Source organism: Kogia breviceps, chromosome 2 (genome assembly GCF_026419965.1).
Source record: "Kogia breviceps isolate mKogBre1 chromosome 2, mKogBre1 haplotype 1, whole genome shotgun sequence".
In the NCBI taxonomy this organism is placed as follows: Eukaryota; Metazoa; Chordata; class Mammalia; order Artiodactyla; family Physeteridae; genus Kogia; species Kogia breviceps.
In genome coordinates, this window is record NC_081311.1 from 63,169,036 (window position 1) to 63,189,433 (window position 20,398).

General features: G+C 54.2%; 1 protein-coding gene across 16 annotated transcripts in view; it reads right to left on the minus strand.

Annotated features, from left to right (window-relative positions):
- Positions 1 to 20,398, minus strand: part of PALD1 (phosphatase domain containing paladin 1) — a 118,804-nt gene that overhangs the window by 31,021 nt on the left and 67,385 nt on the right. For 9 of the 16 annotated variants that reach the window (XR_010838941.1, XR_010838940.1, XR_010838942.1 and 6 more), the window contains exons 18-19: positions 17,567 to 17,707; positions 166 to 321 (exon numbers count right to left, since the gene is read on the minus strand). Coding sequence is in view for 11 of the 16 variants with exons in the window: in XM_067025452.1 (XP_066881553.1) it covers positions 166 to 321; positions 17,567 to 17,707 (297 nt within the window). In the remaining 5 variants the exon portion in view is untranslated. Of the gene's footprint in view, positions 1 to 165; positions 322 to 6,074; positions 6,283 to 17,566; positions 17,708 to 20,398 lie in introns of those variants that run through there. The other 7 variants (XR_010838943.1, XR_010838944.1, XM_067025454.1 and 4 more) reach the window with 2 other exon arrangements.

The window sequence follows — 20,398 nt, forward strand, 5'->3', positions numbered from 1 at the left end:
AGTGCAGAGGCTGTGCTGGGAACCCAGAGCTGAACGAGACACAATCTCAGCCACAGGGAAGCATCCTGTACCGTGAGATGAGAACTCTGCCCGCTCAACAGGGAGCCTGTCCCTGGGCCTGGGGGAGACACACAGGGCGGTCCCGGCCCCCACCCCCGCCCTCACCTCCCGCATCCAGGTGCTGAAGGGCCTCTGCCAGGAGCCGGCCTTCTCCAGGTGGAGGTACGCGTTGAAGAGCACCAGGCAGACGTAGCGTTCCAGGTACTGCAGGCTCCGCAGCTGCAGCCTCCGGGCCTCCCGCTCTGACTTGGCCGCTTTCGCCTAAAGGACGGACGGCACGGGGCGGGAGTCAGAGTGGGTGCTCATCCCCAGCCAGGGACACTCCACACACCACACACTCCACACACGCTCTACACACATACACACACCCGACTCACAGACTCTCACAATCGTACACACCACACACACATATACACACTCACACACACCTCACACCACATGCCCTCGGTCACACACTCCCCACACACAACACAGTCACATACACACACATGCACCGCACACATACACTCCACACTCACAAACCAAACACACAATACCCCACATACTCACACACATACAGACACACTCTCACACAACACACACACTCTCCGAGGCTGGGGACAGAGCACAGAAAGACCGCAGAGCAGGATCAGCAAGAGGTGCAGGAGCTCAGGGAGGGACAGGCTGGGATGGAGGGCGGGGCATCGGTCTTTTGAACGGCAATCCTGAGCACCTTCTAGGAGAACAGGCTGCGCTAGGGAGGGAAGGGACAGCCAAGTGACTAAAGGTAGCTTTCCAGAGAGCACAGGATGCAGCTGGGCCTTGAGGGCCTGGGTGGACTCGGATGAAGACCGTGAGCACCCGACGGGGCGGCCCAGAGGTGAGGACGGTGCCCAGCAGGTAGGGGACTGGGAAGGGGCTGGCTTGGCTGGAACAAGGGTGCGAAGGGACAAGACGGGAACTGGGTTGGCCCCCAACTCTGGAAGCCACCCTGGCGCCGAGAAGTCTACCCTGTAAGCCAGCTTCCCAACCCTGGCGTGCAGATGCCTGGGCCCCACCCCAGACCAATCAGACGAGAACCTCCGCGGGGTGGGCCTGCGCACAGGGACTGTGAAAAGTCCCCGGGGCCACTCTAGAGAGCCAGGGTGGAGCTCCGTGGCTTTAGCACGGGGGAGCCACTGAAGCTTTGAGAACAGGAGTGACCTGTTAACAGAAGACTCGTGGGGGACTAATGCTCAGAAGGAAGAGGACTTATATGGGGTCCTCTCCAGGTTCTCCTCAGTGTCGGGCTCAGTGGATAGGTGGGGGGGGACAAGGCCCAGGACACACAGAGCCAGCCCTCCCGCTGCCGGGTGTCTGCCACCATATCTGAGCATGCTCCTCCAACCTACCACAGATGGACCGTCACCCTAGGGGGGAGCCCGGGGGACTGAACGCCACACCTCACCTTGCACTTGCACCCTCCCCCTTCTCGCCCACACCCGCCCCACCCCGGCCTCCATTCAGGGCCCACGGCAGCTCTCTCTGCTCCAAGAAGAGGATGTGGCATAGCGGCCATACCTTCAGGCACCGGGAACACCCAGGGGAGGGCACAGCCAGCCCCCGGGCCTCTGGGAACCAGGAAGAGCAGTCTCCCAACAGCTGGGCCACGGCTGGAAGCCCTCCCACGCAGGCACACGTCAGCCTACACGAGTCTCCTCTGGGCCACTCCAGGAAGGCTCCTGGGTGGGCCCCCGGGGCCCCCGCCCCAGACATGACATGACCCATAGCTCTAAGGACCGGAGTGGGCCTGCGTGTGGGACCTGCAGTCCCGCACCTCCCACCTCTGCCTCGGGTGACTCAGCCTCTGGTGCCTCTGCCGTCTTTGCCCCCAGGGTCGTGGGAGTGGACGGTTGGCCCACCACAGCATCCAGAAGGAGCTCTGGAACCTTGGGGACGGAGCAGGGGTGGAAGGTGGACAGCAAACAGGGCCCAGCTGGGGCAAGAGGATCACAGCCAGTACCCTGACTCCCCGGGAGACACGACTGGGCTCTGGTCCCAGTTCTGCAATTTAAACTCTCAGCCCCACGTTGCTGGAGGTCATGTTGCTCAGTAAAGTATGGCATGAGGAAGCACCTATAAACCCTGGGGGCGGCCACACGGCTCCAGCCATTCACAGAACGGGGGCCACAGCCGTGGCACAGAGGTGGGGCACACACAGGCCCTGCCCGCAGACACACTCATGGCCTAGGGGAGACAGGGGACAACTCCCAAACACCCAGAGCAGCCGGACCACGGGATCGAGGCAAGGCAGGTAGTGGATGAGGGGGGGCCTCCAAGAGGAGGAGGATTTGAGGTGCGTTAGGAAGAAGTGGACAGAAAGGTACCCTGAGAGGGGGAGGAAAGGGTCAAAGAGTGAGGTGGGTTCAAGGGAGGCAGAGGGGGAGGGGCTTGTAGCAGCAGGGGGCCCAGAGCCAGGCAAGCCCTGACCCTACAGACAAAGGGCCCAGTGAGGGCTTCTGGCAGATGTGAGGGTAGGAATGGCCCTGGTGTGGGAAGTTGACTGGGGCCGGTAGGGGCAGGATGCCTACTGTTTTAAGGATGATCAACCAACCAAGTGCTCAAAAAAAAGCAGTTTTGCTTAGAAATTAGGCAGTGAACCAAAAAAAAAAAAAAAAAAAAGATCTTACCTAAATACAAACTGCGGCCAATAGAGCACGACTCTGCCTGTCTCTAAGGGTGACTATTTCATGCCACACGGTGCTGGGCATTCACCACCCGATCCCTTACGCTGCTCCCCAATCTCCATCCAAAGGCTGGGAGCCTAGTTAAACACATTTTCTTAGAAAGAAGGAAAGGAATTCACCCACAGTGCCACCAAACAGAGTCATTTGAAACGACTTTCAAGAGCTCAGAAGTAACTTCCTGTGGGTGTGAAGAGGCCTCAGCTCGGGACTTGGCCCCGGGGGAAGAGCTGCAGCAGCTCTATCCTCTTGGTGCCCCTGCTCCAGAGGGGACAGAAGCCTGCTGCCCCCAGAGATTCCAGCAAGGATTCAGAGGAACATCTTGGGTGAAGAGGTCAAGTGATTCCTTCCGAGGCCCTACTGGCAAGGTAGGGTGGAATTATCTCTAAATTCAGACCACTGGATCAAGGTGACGCCTGACACCCACCGGAAGGTTCCGAGGGCGCTTCCTGCCCGACCGCAGTCTATGATTTGAGACGATGACCCATCTTCCTAGCAAAGTCCTGGTTTCCTTAAAATCACCCCATGTTGGCACTGTCTGGGGAGGAGGACAGGCCAGCCACCTCCAGTAGATAAAAATAGTGGAGCTGTTTTTAGATGGCCTGGCAGGCCAGGCTGTCATTAGCTGTGGTGGAGCGGACAAGGCTTCCTCATCCACTGGGGACTAAGCACTAAAACAGACGGGGCCCAGGGAAGGTGGCCAGGGCCCTGGGTTCGTCAGGCCTCTGAAGCCTCCAGTCTGCCCAGCATCAATGTGGGCCCCGAGGTGCGCTGCTCCTTGCTGGACCACTTGGGAGAGGCCCGTGGAGGCAGGGCTGGAAAGCCTCCCTGGGTGTGCCCAGGCCCCCTGCATACAGGTGCCAGGCTGAGCACAATGTACTCAACGTGATCTGATGAGGAGATTCTAATATGCCCTCCTGCAAACCCATGAAGCAAGAGGGACATCTCATGGTGCAGATGGGGCTCAGCAAGGTCACAGAGTTCCAAGCTGGGACATGAACTCCAAAACCCCAGCTCTCCTAACATCCTAGGCCTTTCCACCACAATCAAGTTCAAGTGCTCCCTGACTCACTCTTGCTTCTGTACCTTTACCCTCTCTCTTCCTCCTACCTGGAATGCCCGCCCTTCCGCCGGGACTGGCCGCGTCCAGCTTTCCCTCCAGGCCCTGGACAAGCCACTGCTCTCCCGAGGCTCTGAACCACCCAGCCCCACCGCGTGCTTCTCAGCCTCCTCTGCTCTGCACCAGTTCACTAGCTACTGCGTTACATTCCATCGTGAGGGCTTCTAATTGCTTCTCCAAGGCATGACTGGTCTCCTCAAGACAGCGATACGCCGGAGCGGCAGGCACCACATTACAACCAGGTTTCCATCTCCGCCTCCTTCCCGCCGCCCTGAGCATCTGACTAGGACCCAGCATGCAGAGGGTGCTCTGCTGGTCAACGGGCACTCACTCCCTGGGTCATGTAGCCCTTTCAGTGTCATACTCTCAGTGTCATCTAGGACCGAGCTTTCAGATTCCCTAGGTACCCCCACGTGTGTACCTGCGCCGGGGGCTCCGGACTCAGACGTGCAACCGCTGCTCAAGAGCTCTGCATGGATAAGGTTCGGGCTCCTCAATTTCCACAACACACTCCACACAGGCCTCGGGAGCGCTCCCCAAACCTGCCCTGCCCGCAAGCTTGCTATCTCACAGGCAACTGCTGCTCAGGCCCAAACCGACATCCCTCCTTGACTTCTCCCTTTCTCAGCCCCACATCCAGCCAATCAGGGAATCCTGTCAACTCTATGTCAACACACCCCCAGAAGCTGCCCCCTCTCACGTCCCAGTCAAGCCACCTCATCTCAGTGATGGCAGCTGACTGGCCTCCCTGCCACGTCCTCAACCCCACCCCTGCTGTCTATTCCCAGCGCGGCCCCAGAGTGACCCTGCGGGAACCTGTGATCATTACTGGAGCCTCCCCGCTGCCCTCTCCCCACCCGCTCCCCAGGAACAAGCATGGCCTGGCGACCACTGCCCTCCAGCTGAGGCGGGGTCCAGACTGGGCAGGCGGCCGACAGCCCTCAAAGATGGTCCGTTTCTAAGGGGCAGGGTCCCAGAGCTCAGACCCCACCCTTCTTCTCAACATTGAACGCCACCCCTCTCCTTGGGGGTTTTGCATGAGTCCCTGCAGACTCCATCCTCAGGCCTGTGTGGGCTTGAGGGGCCTCAAGCCCAAGGGTGCTTTCCACGCCTAGTCCCCAGAAGGTAGAAAGGGGCCCTCGCCCCAGAGGCGGGTAACCGATTTTCCAAAGATGTCATATTTTGATCAGCACTTTCAAAGCATGAAGGGGCTAAACCTGGCACCATGTGCTTCTCTGATGTTCATCCAACAAACATCGTTCACCCTGAGACCAGGCTCTGGGATTCAGGGCTGACCAGACACGGTCCTGGCCTCAGGAGCCCGCTGTCCCTACACATAACCAAGGGAGTCAGCCTGGTTTCCCGGCCACCGTACACCCCACTCCCACCTCACCGGTACCCAGGCAGGTGCTCACCGCCACCCCTCAAGGCAGGCGGGGCAGCAGTAGTGACCCCGGGTGACAGATGGAAAAGCAGAGGCCCAGGCAGGTCAAAGTGATTTGCCCAAGGCTGTGCCAGAAGTTACTAGCAGAGCCTGAGCTAGAACCGGGGTTTCCAGCCCCCTCCCAGGGCTCTTTTGGTTGCTGGAGAAGAGCGCCCTCTCCTGGAGACCAACGATGTGGCCAAAGAACCAAAAGATACAGAGATGGTAGGGGGCGGGTTTCCTATTTAATCACACAATGACTTATTCAACTGTCCACTTTCCATCTGCTCACAGGCAGACATCTGTGAAGCCCTACTTGTGCCAGGCAGGGTCTGAGTGAGGGTTTCGGGGATGAGCCCTTGCACGTGGAACAGAGATGAGCAGCAGAAAGAGGCACCTTTAGTCACAACCGCAAACTTGACAATGACAGCAATAAGCACAGAGGCGGGGTCTCAGGAGACGCAGAGGGTGCGGGGCTAGGCGGGAGGCAGGCAGATGGTGGGGTTGAGATCCGAACCCCTCCCAAACCACTGAAAATCCCAAGCCTGATGGCGCACATTCAGAAACCACACCTGGCACCCTGTCAGTGTTCACTGGATGGATGCCGTCGAACAAACCAGCACAGTCCCCCTGGAGGGTGGAAGTGGTTCCAGCTCAGCCGTATGATGGGAAGGAAGGGAAAGCAAGGGAGGTCTCAGCTACTAAGAACATGAGCCTACTCACACACTCTCACACGCACACTCACACTTACACACGAAGACCCACACCCACACACACTCCATCTGAATGAAAGCTGCTCACCAATCCACTGGCTCTATTTTGGCCTGGTGTGAAAGAGCCTTGGGAAGCAACCTTTTTCTTCCATCATATTTTACGCGACAGCTCACAGCATTCCAGGGTTGCTCTAATTGCACAGCCTGAGACACTTTACCTACCAGAATGAGGTCTCCAGGGAACAACTTTGGCCAAGCCGGAGTCTTAGAGAGACAGAGAGAGACCCCACTTGAGGCTCAGGGCCAGAGCTGTCTCTCTCTACATTTCTCTTAAGAAATATTCTTCGGGACTTCCCTGGTGGTGCAGTGGTTAAGAATCCACCTGCCAATGCAGGGGACACGAGTTCAATCCCTGGACCGGGAAGATCCCACACGCCGCAGAGCAACTAAGCCCGTGCGCCACAACTACTGAGCCTGTACTCTAGAGCCCGCAAGCCACAACTACTGAGCCCGCGTGCCACAACTACTGAAGCCCGTGCGCCCAGAGCCCATGCTCCGCAACAAGAGAAGCCACCGCAGTGAGAAGCCCGCGCACCGCAATGAAGAGTAGCCCCCGCTCACCGCAACTAGAGAAGGCCCATGCAGCAACAAAGACCCAACACAGCCAAAAATAAATAAATAAATAAATTTATTTTTAAAAAAGAAATAATCTTCGTCCTTGCGGCGCTGAGCTGGATCTCTTTGACCTCTTAGCAACTCTGCATCAACCCAGGGCAGTGCAACCAAGAAGGGCCAGTGGCTTCCTTGCCAGCCCTTTTTTTCTGCCACAAGAGAACTGTCCCCTGGGTCGTGGCCACCACAGCGAAGGAAAGGAATGCAGGCCAAGAAGTTGGGAGACTGGTGCTAATCCTGCCTCCAGCTGGTCACAAAACTTCATTAGGCCTCAGTGTCTTCCTCAGGAAAATGGGTCTAATAAAACCCACCCTCACCTCCTCACCAGCTGCTCTGAGGACCAGAGGAAAGAGAGGGAAGTTCTTAGAAAACTCAAAAAGCACAGCTCAAAGTTAAAGCATCATTGTCTATAAAATAAATCTCAATTTGAGACCAAAGGACGTTTTACGTCTCTCCGTGGGGTTACCTTCACCTCAGATTTTCCTCAAACTTTCTGAAGGGACAGACGGGAGACACATCAGACTGTCTTAAACATAGAACTAACACAGAATTAATGTCACTAGCCAAGGCTAAGGCAAAGTGCCCCTGGCATTAATGATTCTAACAGGACTTCCTTCTGGAGCCCTGACCTTGGTTTCTGTCACAAATATTTTCCCTTTCCAGGCCCAGCAGGAAACAACTCATTCACCAGATGGTGTCACCACTGTGGGTTGGGGGCCCCTTAGATTCTCCTCAGTCCGGGGCCCATCCCTCTCACCTCTATTCCAAACTCATGGAGTAGCTTAGTTCAAAGGATTTTCTCTTTTTTCCTATTGAGGCATTTAAAAAAATACCCTGAGCATTGAGGCCCCCTCACACACATGGGGTGATCAGGCCCTGACCCAAACTCACTGCCTCTATAGGAATGGAGGAGGCATCACGGGCTGCAGCCCCCAGAGGCCAGGCAGCCTGAGACAGGTCTCGGCAAAGAGAGGCGTCCTAACTGCTACACCGGGGCAGGTCTGCCTCCACGGAAAATGTGTGTGCGGGTTTGGTCCCATGCCCTTTTACAGCCATGACCCGAGTGTGGGATGTCTTCTTGTCCTCTGGGCTCCTCCCCTTACTCAGGCAGGGAACACAGGGGCAAGGACCATGGCTTCCAGGCCTTATGCTTTCCCCCAGTGGGGCTGCAGATGGGCAAGGGAGGTGAAACTGCCCCCTCTTCCTTGGGCGGCAGTGTGGCAAAATGGAGAGGGCCTGATATGGGAGTCGCGGGCTGGAGTCGTGCTCTCCTCCTGACATCATCTACCAGCTGTGTGTCCTCAGACAAGCCCAGGGCCTCCCTTCCTCAAATGGAGGTAATGTTACAAGCTGCCTTGGTCAGGCACAGGCACACAGGGAAGACTGAGCCAGACTGTGGATGTGAAAATGTACAGTCAGCCTGGCGTGGACACCTCCCAGGCTGGTTCTGAGCCTGGCGTGGACACCACCCAGGCCCCATGTGTCCTTGGCCCCCCGGCCTCCAGCAATGGCCTCCAGCAACTCCCAGCCTCCCCTCATGAGCCTCTCAGTCTGCCCTCTCCCGGCCCACCCCCACCCAGTCACCCCAGACCCTCATCACAGACTCCAGTGCCATCCGAGTCTGGAGGAACATTAGGGCTTACTGAGTACCTCCCCTCGGCTTTAGAGAAGCATCTCCCAAAACTCCCCTGGGGACGGGTAAATCCAAGGGAAAAGCAAGCAACCACCGGCCCTGCCTCCCTGCCCTCACTGCATCTCGGGGAAGTCTCTTTCTGGAAGTACAGCAATTAACTAATGCAGAGGGAATGAGAGAGCCGGTGTATCACCATTTTGCAAACCCCCAATGAAATAAGGAATCCAGGGGATGAGCACAGTAGCTGCCAGGTCACAGTAGAGACCACAGGACATCCCAGGCCCCCGTGGCAGCACACGGCACCACCCGTGGCTGTGCCGGCCCAAACCAAGCCAAATCTGATCAAGCCTCTGCTCTACCCACTTACAAGAAGCACAGGAACTGCAACACAGGCTCAACTAAACGTTTCCACAGGTACAATCAGCAAGATCCAGACTGTAGGACGCCCAGGAAGATAACCCGGTTACCTCATCACATTCATTTCAGGGGAGGAAAGGAGGAGAAATGTTCGAGATTCATTGAGACGTAAGGGCCTCATGAGCCAGATGCCACCTGTGGATCTTGTTTGGGCCCTGCTCCAACTGCAGAAATATGTCGTGAGATCAGTAAGAAAATCTAACACTGACTAGGTATTGAAGGATGAGAAATCACTGTCGTTTTAGGTGTGATAATGGCGTTATGATGGTCTTTTTTTTGGCCACGCCGCAGCTTGCGGGATCTTAGTTGCCCAACCAGGGATCGAACCCGTGACCTCTGCAGTGGAAGCATAGCGTCCTAACCCCTGGACCACCAGGGAAGTCCCTATGATGGTCTTTTTAAAAAGATCCCTTCTTTGATGGATATGCTGAAATATTTATAGAGGAAGTAATATGAGGTCTGGGACTTGTTTCAAAATAATCCAGTTGGGGTAGTGGGTGGCATTGGTAGGGCTTCAGATGAAATAAGACTGGCCCTGATTCCTAAAGCTGGGAGGTGGGCACACAAGGGTCTGTGAAATTATTCTCCCTACTTTGAATTGTTCTGTTTGAAATTTTCCAAAATAATTTGAAAAAATATGTTCCTATTTTTCAACTCAGTCAATAATCCTACTTCTAAGAATCAGCCTACAGAAACAATCCACATGGATGAAAGAGCAGCATGTGCTGTGAGGCTCATGTCTGGGCACCTGCCCAGAGAACAACAGGACATAATCTCATGGGCCACCTCCACAGGAAGAGCAGGTGATGCTGGAGTACATCCACTCAACCAGGTACTATGCCGACATGATAGGATGATGTAGAGGCTCTTCAACAGACAGGCTAAAAAGTGTCCATGAGCTCAAACTATTTATTAATGAGCCTCTCCTCATTCTACTAGAATATAAGCTCAATGAAGCTTCACTCACTGTTCCATCCCCAGACACAGGACAGGCGCTCAGTAAGCATGTGCTGACTGAGCACATGTTTAAATGCAAGAACGTCATCCAGGTGAATAAGCAGGACAGCTTGTGTACACACCGCAATCACCCCTGTGAAAGGATGTGAGCGCACGTGCACAAAGACCAGAAAGAGGGCTTCTCTGGTGGCACAGTGGTTGAGAGTCTGCCTGCCGATGCAGGGGGCGCGCGTTTGTGCCCCGGTCCGGGAGGATCCCACGTGCTGCGGAGCGGCTGGGCCCGTGAGCCTTGACCGCTGAGCCTGCGCGTCCGGAGCCTGTGCTCCACAACGGGAGAGGCCACAGCAGTGAGAGGCCCGCGTACCGCAAAAAAAAAGACGAGAAAGAGAAAGAAAACTGAAACCATCCCTGGGAGGCTGGGTAATGGTCTAATATCATTTCCACAACAACAAACAAGCTACAAACAGTCCTCATCGCTGTTGTGTGACTTCACCGTGCAGACAGAGACTTCCACACACTCTGAGCCCTCCTTTCTGCTCCACGACAGAACAGCAACCTCCATATCCTCCTGCTCTTCTCCACCAACGGCCCTGAAATAGCTTTACTGCTGGCAGAAGTGCACTCGCCAAGTTCCAGGAGCCGTTTTCTTAATTGCTTGTGATTAAGGTGTAAGCTGACTGCTGGACCTGGCAGGGCCAGGGAAGGGAAATGCACTGTTTGGGGGATCTGAGGTGCAGGGCAGGAAGCTGAGGAGCACGTGCTGCTGAGAGGCTCAGAATCCCAAGGCTGTGGGATCCTGGGAGGAAACCTTCTGATGGGCAGAATGTGGACAGGACCTGGAACATTCCCTGGCAAATGGAGCCCATGTAGGCGATACACCCCCAACCTGAGCCTGGGCTCAGGTCCATTTCCATTCAGAGGTCCTGGGTGTCCAACCACATGAATGAGAGTCACCTGCACATGCAGCACCTGGCCTGCTCTGAGCAGACAACTGCAGGCTGCACCGGAGAGCAGCCAGGGGCTTCCGGCTTGAAACCAGAGGGCAGGGGTCTAAATAAACAGCCAGGTACCAGGGGTGAGACATGGCTGCCAATTTCCAGAGGAGTCAGTCCATCAGAGGGAAAGGGTAGAGGAAGCAGCTGCCTCTGGAGCCTCAGCAAGCCCACCACAGCCCACCAGGGCAACATGGACTGAGACCTGGGGTCAAGGGCATCGTGGTCAGGGGAGGGGCTCGGGGCTGGGAGTAAGGATCTTTGCCTCTCATCCCTGATCTGCCATCAACTCACGTGGGACCCTGGGCAGTCCGCTCTCCTGCTCATCTGTAAACAGAGAGGTCACATGCTCTCTAAGTCCCCTTGGCCCTAAAATCTGAGAGGCTGTTCAGGGGGTTTGAAGCTAGGAAGAACATCACAGGACACTGTGCCCTACAATGCTCCTTGGGACCTCCCATCTTCGAGCATTTACTGTGTCCTTCCCACACACAGCCCTGCAAGGAAGCAGCGTTAGTCCAGCCTGTAGGTGGGGGGGACCCATTCCAGGGTCCGCACACACACACCTAGCTGGCCAGATGCCCCTTCAAATCTGGAGGCAGCTGGGACAGCTCAGATCACCCTGACCTCAGGTAGGACAGGGGCTCTGGGTCCAGTCAGGCCGGGGCGAGTGCAGGGTGACCCTGAAGGAGGCATTCTGCCTTTCTGACTAAAGTAAACAGTGGCCTCGTAGCAATTCCCAAATCTAGGTCTATGACCAGTCTCACAACTCCACAGGAATTTACAAATATAAATCTTTTCAAGGACTGTCCTCTATTCTGAGAACACCCATCCTACTTTTCTGGTACTAAAATATCCTTTCTTTTCTAAAATGCCAACCATGTTAGATGGTAGTTGGGTTTTTAAATTTTTGCTTCTTTACTTCCTTCCTTCCTTTAAAATGAACACATTTAACAAGGTTACACACTGGCAGCCCTTGAAAGATCCTTCCCTTTGTTAACACTGGTCTGTGAAACCTGGGCTAGGAATAAGGTCTTTGGATTCTTTCTTTGTTCTCTAACAGCACTTCCAGGCTAGACGACCTCTGAGATTAGTGTCCTTATAAGAAGAAATAGCAGAGAGCCCCCTCCCTCCCTTCCCTTCTCTCCGTACACACAAAACACACACACACACACACACACACACACACACACACACACACACACACACACACACACACAGAGGCCATGTGAGGACACAGTGAGAAGGCGGCTGTATATAAGCCAGAATGAGAGCCCTCACTAGAAACTCAATCAGCCAGAACCTTGATCTTGGACTTGCCAGCCTCCAGAACTGTGAGAAAATAAATTTCTGTTGGTTAAGCCATGCAATCTGTGGTAGTCTGGTATGCCAGCCCAAGCTGACTAACACACTTGTGATACCCTCTCTCCCTCCCTAGGTTTCTGTCTCCCCATGACAGGGTAACACTGTATGAGGCCAATATTACCCTGATGCCAAACACATCATAAGAAAAGAACTCAACAGATCAATAGCTTTTATGAATTTGATGCAAAAATCCTCCACAAACCAAATGTAGCAACATATAAAGAAGATCGTACACCGTGACCAAATAGGATTTATCCCAGGGATGCAAGCTTGGTTTAATAACCAAAAATTAATTCCAACAATATACTATACCAATAGAATAAAGGGCAAAAACCATAGAATCATCTCAATGGATAGAGAAAAAGCATTTGACAATACTTAACATCTCTTCATTAAAAAGCAAAATAAACCAAGAATGGGAGAGAACTTCCTCAAAGGATATCTGTGACAAACCCACAGCTGATATCATACTTAACAGTGAGAGACTGAAAGGTTTCCTCTTAAGATCAGGAACAAGACAAAGATGTCTGCTCTTGCCACTTCTAGTCGACATTGTACAGGAAGATTTTGCCAGGGCAATCAGACAAGAAAATCAAATAAAAGGCATGCAGACTGGAAATAAAAAAATAAAATATCTCTACTTGCAGATGACATGATCTTGTATATAGAAAATTCTAAGGAATTCACTAAAAAAATAAAAGTATTAAAACTAATGAACGAGTTCTACAAGGTTGCAAGACAGAAGATCCATATACAAATATCAGTTGTATTTCTATACAGTAGCAATGAACAAACTAAAAAGATAAAACTAAGAAATTAATTCCATTTATAATAGCATAAAAATAATAAAATACTTAGGAATAAATTTAACAAAAGAAGTACAAAACTTATACTCTGGAAACTACAAAACATCATGTAAGAAATTAAAGAAGACCGATACAAATGGAAAGATACCTCATTTTTTTCATGGATCAGAAGAGTGACTATTGTTAAGATGGCAATCCCCGGGACCTCCCTGGTGGCAGAGTGGTTAAGAAACCTCCTGCCAATGAAGGAGACATGAGTTCGAGCCCTTGTCCGGGAAGATCCCACATGCCACAGAACAACTAAGCCCATGTGCCACAACTACTGAACCTGAGCTCTAGAGCCCACAAGCCACAACTACTGAAGCCCGCATGCCACAACTACTGAAGCCCACGTGCCTAGAGCCCGTGCTCCGCAACAAGAGAAGCCACTGTAATGAGAAGCCCGCACACTGCAGTGAGGAGTGGCCCCCGCTCGCCACAACTAGAGAAAGGCCCTGCACAGCAACGAAGACCCAATGCAACCAAAAATTAATTAATTAATTAATTAAATTTAAAAAAAAAAAAAAAAGATGGCAACCCCCAAACTGATTCCCTGCCTCCTCACAGCTGACTCTGACAGCAAGAGCGCTCTGCACACTCTCCCCTCCCTCTGGGACCTGCCTGACCCCCACTCAGGGACCTTAGGGACCCCCATCCACTCCACTCTCTGCCAGAGCACCCAGACACGACCTCCTAGAGGCGCAGAGAGATGCACAGTCTCCCATGCAGGGAGCGAGGACTCCAGGCCCCATTTCACCCACAAAAGTTCTCAGTGACCAGCTAAGAAGCCACAGAATTATCTGGGCTACAGCTATAATGGATAGCTAAAATCAAAAAGGACAATCACCAGGGACTTCCCTGGCGGTCCAGTGGTCAGGACTCTGCACTTTCACTGCCGAGGGTGTGGTTTCAATCCCTGGTCAGGGACCTAAGATCCTAAGATCCCACAAGCCACGCAGCCTGGCCAAAAAAATAAATAAAAATTTTTTAAATTTTTCAAAAAGGACAATCACCAGTGTTAGCAAGGATGTGGAGAAATTGGAATCTTCACACACTGCTGATAGGAATATAAAATGGTGCAGCCACTTTTGAAAACAGTCTGGCAGTTCCCCAAAAGATTAAACCTAAAGTTATAATATGACCCAGCAATTCCACTCCTGTGTATACTGAAAACACGTCCACACAAATACTTATACATGAATGTTCACAGCAGCTTTATATTCATAATAGTGAGAAAACGGCAACAACCCAATGTCCGTCAACTGATGAAGAGATCAACAAAATGTGATATATCCACACAACAGAATAGTATTCAGTCATAAAAAGGAGTGAAAGGGCTTCCCTGGTGGCACAGTGGTTGAGAGTCTGCCTGCCGATGCAGGGGACACGGGTTCGTGCCCCTGTCCAGGAAGATCCCACATGCTGCGGAGCGGCTAGGCCTATGAATCATGGCCGCTGAGCCTGCGCGTCCGGAGCCTGTGCTCCGCAACGGGAGAGGCCACGATAGTGAGAGGCCCACGTACAGCAAAAAAAAAAGAAAAGGAGTGAAATACTGATACATGCTACAATGTGGATAAACCTCAAAAATACTATGCAAAGTAAAAGAAGCCAGTCACAAAGGTCCAAATATTGTATAATTCCATTTATATGAAACATCCAGAATAGGCAAATCCCCAGAGACCAAAAGTAGATTGGCAGTTGCCTAGAGCTTGGAGAGGGGGAAATGGGCAACAACTACTGATGGGTACAAGAGGTTTCTTTTTGGGGTGATGAAAATGTTCTAAAGTTGATTGTGGTAACGATGGTTACACAACTCCATGAATGTACTGAAGACCATTGCCTTGCACACTTTAAATAAGTGACTTGTGTAGTGTGTGAGTTACATCTCAATAAAGCTGTTATAAAAAGGAGAGAGCAAGAGAGCAAGACACTACAGCATCAGAATCCGCAGTGCAGTCCCCGCCCAGGACCATCAGCATCATCTAGGAGCTTGCTAGACACCCAGACCTACAGAACCAAAAGCCTGGGGTGGACCCAGCAATATGCATTTTAACAAGTCCTCCAGGTGATCCTGAACCTCATTAAAGTTGGGGACCCCTGCTTAGAGCACGTGGTACTTAACCTTGACTGTACTTTGGAATCACTTAAGTTACTTTAAGAAAAGCTCCATGCCCCGGTCCCCATAGCAGACCAACTAAATCAGACTCTGGGGATGGAGCTCAGGCATGGGCCTGTTTTAAAGCTCCAAGGTGAATCGATCACGCAGCCAGGGTGAGAAGAACTGGATTAGAGGGTGTCTCAGGCCCCCCTCCTCTTCAGCTCTTTTGAGTTTGATGCCAGCTCGCTGGTGCCACCTGGTGGCCACATTGGGGAATGGCTCTACATCTTGCTTCTGCCCCTGGACCTTTATCCCTCCATCACCAACACCAGGAAGCCCAGGAATGGGTCTCAGGGATTCCCCTCCTCCCACTGCAGAGGTTGGCACCATCCCAGCCTTTGGAACGGAGACGAGGGGGCTGGCCTGGCGGGGAGGGAGTGAGAGTTCTCTGTTGGCTCTGCTTCCATTAAAACACCCCACACCCCAAAGGCAGCCAGAGCATCTACTGCTGAACATAGCCCCAACCACACCACCCTTCCCTCCCGCTGCCAACAGAGTAGAGCTAACTCACCCACCCAGCCTCACCTCTGACAACTTCCAACACAACTGTGTTCGCGGGCACCGAAGCGCCTTCACTGCTTCTGAACTTGCTCCGCAACTTTCAGCCTCCTGGCCTTCGCCCAGGCGCTCCCTCCCACCTGAAGCGCCTTCGCCTGGCTCTCATTACTTGGGGACTGTTCAAGGCCAGCTCTGTGGGACCTCTCCTCTCTTCCCAAGGCTCACGTCCCCTTGATGCTCCCTGCTGCACCCTCGGTGTGCCCCACAATGAACATCCATGGCTGCAGAGCTCAGAGGAGGGGAGGGCCTATCACCTTTGTGGGGGGCGGTCCCTGAAATGCCTATAGGCAGTGAAGAGCTAGCAGGGCCGAAAGGAAGGGGCTGTGGAGAGGGGGATTCTGACAGAGTGTGGTCAGTGTGGGGAGAGGGCCTATGGTGCTCTGAAGCAGGGCTAGGCATCCTTTTTCAACTACTCGGGCCTCCAGCTACAGAGAGAAATGGAAGCGTCAGTTCTCCGCCCTCTCGGGGTGTCCTGAAAGGAGGAGCTCAGGCTCTCAGTTCACTGCTGCCACCTGGTGGCAGCATACGAGACCACCATGAGTGAGACCCACAGGCAACTCCGAAGGGGATATACAATGGTGCTGCTGGCCCTGGGGAAAATGAGCCCATCTTCCAAAGCTCAGCAAAGTCCATTTTCTGCAACTCCTTAACCCCTTTCCCCACCCCAAATTTGGCAGCCCTTCCAAGTGACCTCTGATCTTGGGCATAACCTGACCCCAGAAGGCCTGCCTCTAGCCCAACACGCTTTTTCCCAACCATGGTCTGACCGGTGACCCTAAGCAAAGGTTGGCCTGGATCAGCCATTCACAACATGTGCCAGGTGCAGGCTGTGCATGGGGCTGGCTTGGAGCTGCCTCTTCTCTGCAGGGGCCACAGGCGGAAGCTGACCTTGGGGACTGCTGGCCCACAGCAGAGAGCACAAGGTCGGCACCCAGAGGGGTGCTCCCTCACTTCAGGCTCAGTCTTCTCGGCTCCTCCCACAGCTGCTCCCTCCCACCCCAGCACCCTCTTCTTCTCCAGCAGCCAGCAAGTTCACTGGGCCAGAGAAGAACAGAAGAACAGGTCAGTGTGCTTCACACAGAGGCCAGAGGCCACAGAGTCTGATGCCCAGAGCGGCCCGGCGGGTTACATGACCGCACCAGCTGGGCCACATGTGATAGAGCACGGGGAACCACAGCCGACTGGAGGGCACATTTTTTTCTAGATAGGCTAAAAATCTGAATGTTTATATGAAATCTGGACTTCTTTAGGAAACTTCTGATTTGTATTACTGAATGCCCAGTCCCTCAGGCAGCATCAGCTGTGAAAACACTGAACGGATATTAAACAGCCACTCTCCAGGACTCATCTACCAACCTGCCTCTTGCCCAGGAACCCCAGGGCCCCCATAGCCCAGAAACTGGAGGGTGAATGCCTGGCACCACAGGGATCTAGGACAGGGTGCTCCTTCTGCCTGGTCACATCCCTGATGGGTCCGAGAGCCGCAGCAGCTGCTAAATACCCTGAACCTCACTCCCGCACACACCACACCGGGCGCTCTAGAACGCAGCCAGGGGCTTCCCCGGTGGCGCAGTGGTTGAGAGTCCGCCTGCCGATGCAGGGGACGCGGGTTCGTGCCCCGGTCCGGGAAGATCCCACGTGCCGCGGAGCGGCTGGGCCCGTGAGCCGTGGCCGCTGAGCCTGCGCGTCCGGAGCCTGTGCCCCGCAACGGGAGCGGCCACAACAGTGAGAGGCCCACGTACCGCAAAAAAAATAAAAAATAAAAACATAGAACGCAGCCAGGACGAGCCAGGCTGGCCATATTTCCATGTCAGGGATCACCTCTGCTTCCAGAAGGTGAAGAAGTGACAAGAGCCCCCGCAGGTCCCGTGGGGCCCCCAGCTCTCACACCCACGGTGGCCGCCTCCTCGGCTCTGCAGGTGGGGACGACACCCGGGCCGGGGCCGGGGCTCACCTGGCGGTAGGTACAGATGATGATCTCCCGCAGGTGGTAGTGCATGGGCGTCATGGTCTCACTGACCGTGTCCAGCGCCGCGTCCACCTCCTTCTTCACGCGGTGTCCATCAGGCAGCAGCTGCACCACCTTCATCACCACCTGGGACCGGAGGAGGGGGATGAGCAGAGAGAAGACCAAGGTTGGGGGGCCCTCCAGCCCCGGCAACAGGTTCACCCACACCAAGGGCCGCACTGGCCTCAAGGCCCAGGCCCTGACCACTCCTTGGTTCTCAGATGGGGGCAGGGAACAAGGGCGTTCCTCTGTATCTCTGAGGCCAGGGCTCCCGAGGTGCTTATTGTTTAAGCAGCAGGAACCTTGCTTCAAAGGACACCTTATCCAGGACTCTAACCCATAAAACATAGCTGTCACGTAACTGGGGCTGGCAGGGCGAGGGGTGGGTATAGGACAGGCCTACGCTGGGGCCTCGCTGGCTCTCCCTCCACCCGGCAGCAGCCCCCAGGCACTTTGGAAACACCCAGCTCTGGGGAACCCAGTGTGGACACTGCTCACCTGAAGTAAGCCCCCCTTTACTCGGGGAAACCGAGGCCCGTTAAGATCACTCTGCAGGGCAGGGCTCCTCCCCACAGTCACCCTCCAGACCACGCCCCTGCGCACCCCCCTCTGGATGCGCCTACCCTGCAGCCCCTGCACCAGCACCAACCCAGGCCTCCAGCACCTCCCACCTCCACTGCAGCAGCCCCTCCTTTTCCTCCTCGCTGGTAGCCAGAGAGGCCATGGGAAAGTATAAGTGTGAGCACATCCTGTTTGTGTAATTCCTGGGCTTCAGTCTCTTCCTGGCTCCCTTGTACTCAAAATAAAAACCGAAAGCTTCCCCACCTCTACAAGGTCCCCCAGTGCCTGACCCCACCTGCTTGCCAGCCTCCCTCATAACCCTCCCCCCAGGGCTCCAACGCCTTCCTGGAGCCCCCTCAGTCACCCCAACAGCCTGCACGGTCCTTTCAGAGCCCCAAAGTCGACCTCCACCTACTCATCCAACCCATCCATCCGCGTCCCCACTTGTTCACATCTGCTCCCCACCAGACAAGAAGCTCCCTAATCCCCAAGAGCAATAGCTTTTCCACCTAGGAGGCGCCCCGTGGACGATGCTAAATGAACGAAAGACCAAAACCCTACCCAACTCTGCTCTTCTCTCAATCAGACCCATCTCCATGACTGGGCCCTAGCGGGATCGTGGCAGGGAGGGTGTTCCCTCACCCCTGCGTTTCTCAGAAGGAACTGGCCCAGGGCTGGCACACCAGCAGGGGTGGAGCTACAGCCCCGTGGGAGAAGAGGACCCATCACCCGGGAGGACCCTCAGCTAATCCGGCTCAGGTCACACCCTGATCCCAAGCTCTGGGTCTGACAAATCGCTTGAGAGGAGTGTGGACCACAGGCAGGTCCCCAGGACGGCCCAGGGGCAGTTCCCCAGGCAGAGGGCTACACCTTTTTCAAATGCAATAAACCACACTCCTAGCCTCTCCCCCTAAATTGCTCCTCCCCTTGAATTCTTCATCTCCTTGGCTGTCACCAGCGCCAGCCAGAAACCTGAGGTCATCCTGGGTGTCTTCCCTCTGTGCCTCACAACCAATGGCCCCCAAGACCAGCCAATGGTGACTGGGCTCCTGTTCACCGGGCGGCCCCCACCTCACTCAGGCCCCAGGCTCTCCTCTCCACACCCTCCTCCACACACTGGTTTCCAGAATGAGAATCTGATCACGACCTCCCCCACTTCTCTGCTGGCCCCAAGGTTAAGGTCAAACACACAGTGTGGTCTTCCAGGGTCCTCACAGTTGGGGCCCCCACCTCAGCCCTGCCTCCTTCCATTCTGGCCAACTGCAGCCTTCCACAGGTCCTGCCCCTTCCAGACTCCCTCCCTTGCATGTTTGATCCCCTCTGCACACTATCCCTCCCCCCAGCCCCAGCAGACTCACTCATCTTTCTAAAATGCACTCAAATGTCACCTCCTCCAAGAAGCCCTCTTGGGCTCCCCCAGCTGCACCTTTGGCACTCAGAACCGATGTCTATTTCAGCACTCTTCACAGTCTATTGAGTGTTCCCCACTGGACTGTGGGCTCAACAGGCCTGAATTAATTACAAAGGAAGCTGGTCTAGACGTGAGCATGACTTGGGGTGGGTAAGGATGGGGGTACAGGGGCATCCTTGGGTCACATGATGTAACTTTAGAACACAGATTTAGAGGTCAACAACCTGGCTTGTGCCCTGGCCCCATCACCTCTCTGATGTGGTTCAAGGGTGATGAGCTTGGCTCTCAGCACCTCAGTTTCCTCATCTATCAACTGGGAGTAGTAAGGGCACCTAACTCTTGGGAGCTGTGAAGGGTGAAGAAGGGAGCACACACAGAGCTCCTGGCACAGGACTGGGTGTGAGTAGAGAGAGTTCTAACTATTACATCTGAGGGACCGACGTGTAGACTTGGAAATAAACCCTCATGTATACGGTCAAATGATTTTTGCCAAGACATTTGATGGGGAAGGGACATTCTTTTCAACAAATGGTGCTGGGAAAACTGGATAACCACATGCAAAAGAATGAACTTGGACCTTTACCTTATACCATATACAAAAATTAATTCAGACAGAAAGATAGACAAGATCAAAAGGCAGAGGGCTGCATACCAGATGAAGGAACAAGATAAAACCCCAGGGCTTCCCTGGTGGCACAGTGGTTGACAGTCCGCCTGCCGATGCAGGGGACGCGGGTTTGTGCCCTGGTCCAGGAAGATCCCACATGCCATGGAGCATATGGGCCCGTGAGCCATGGCCATTGGGC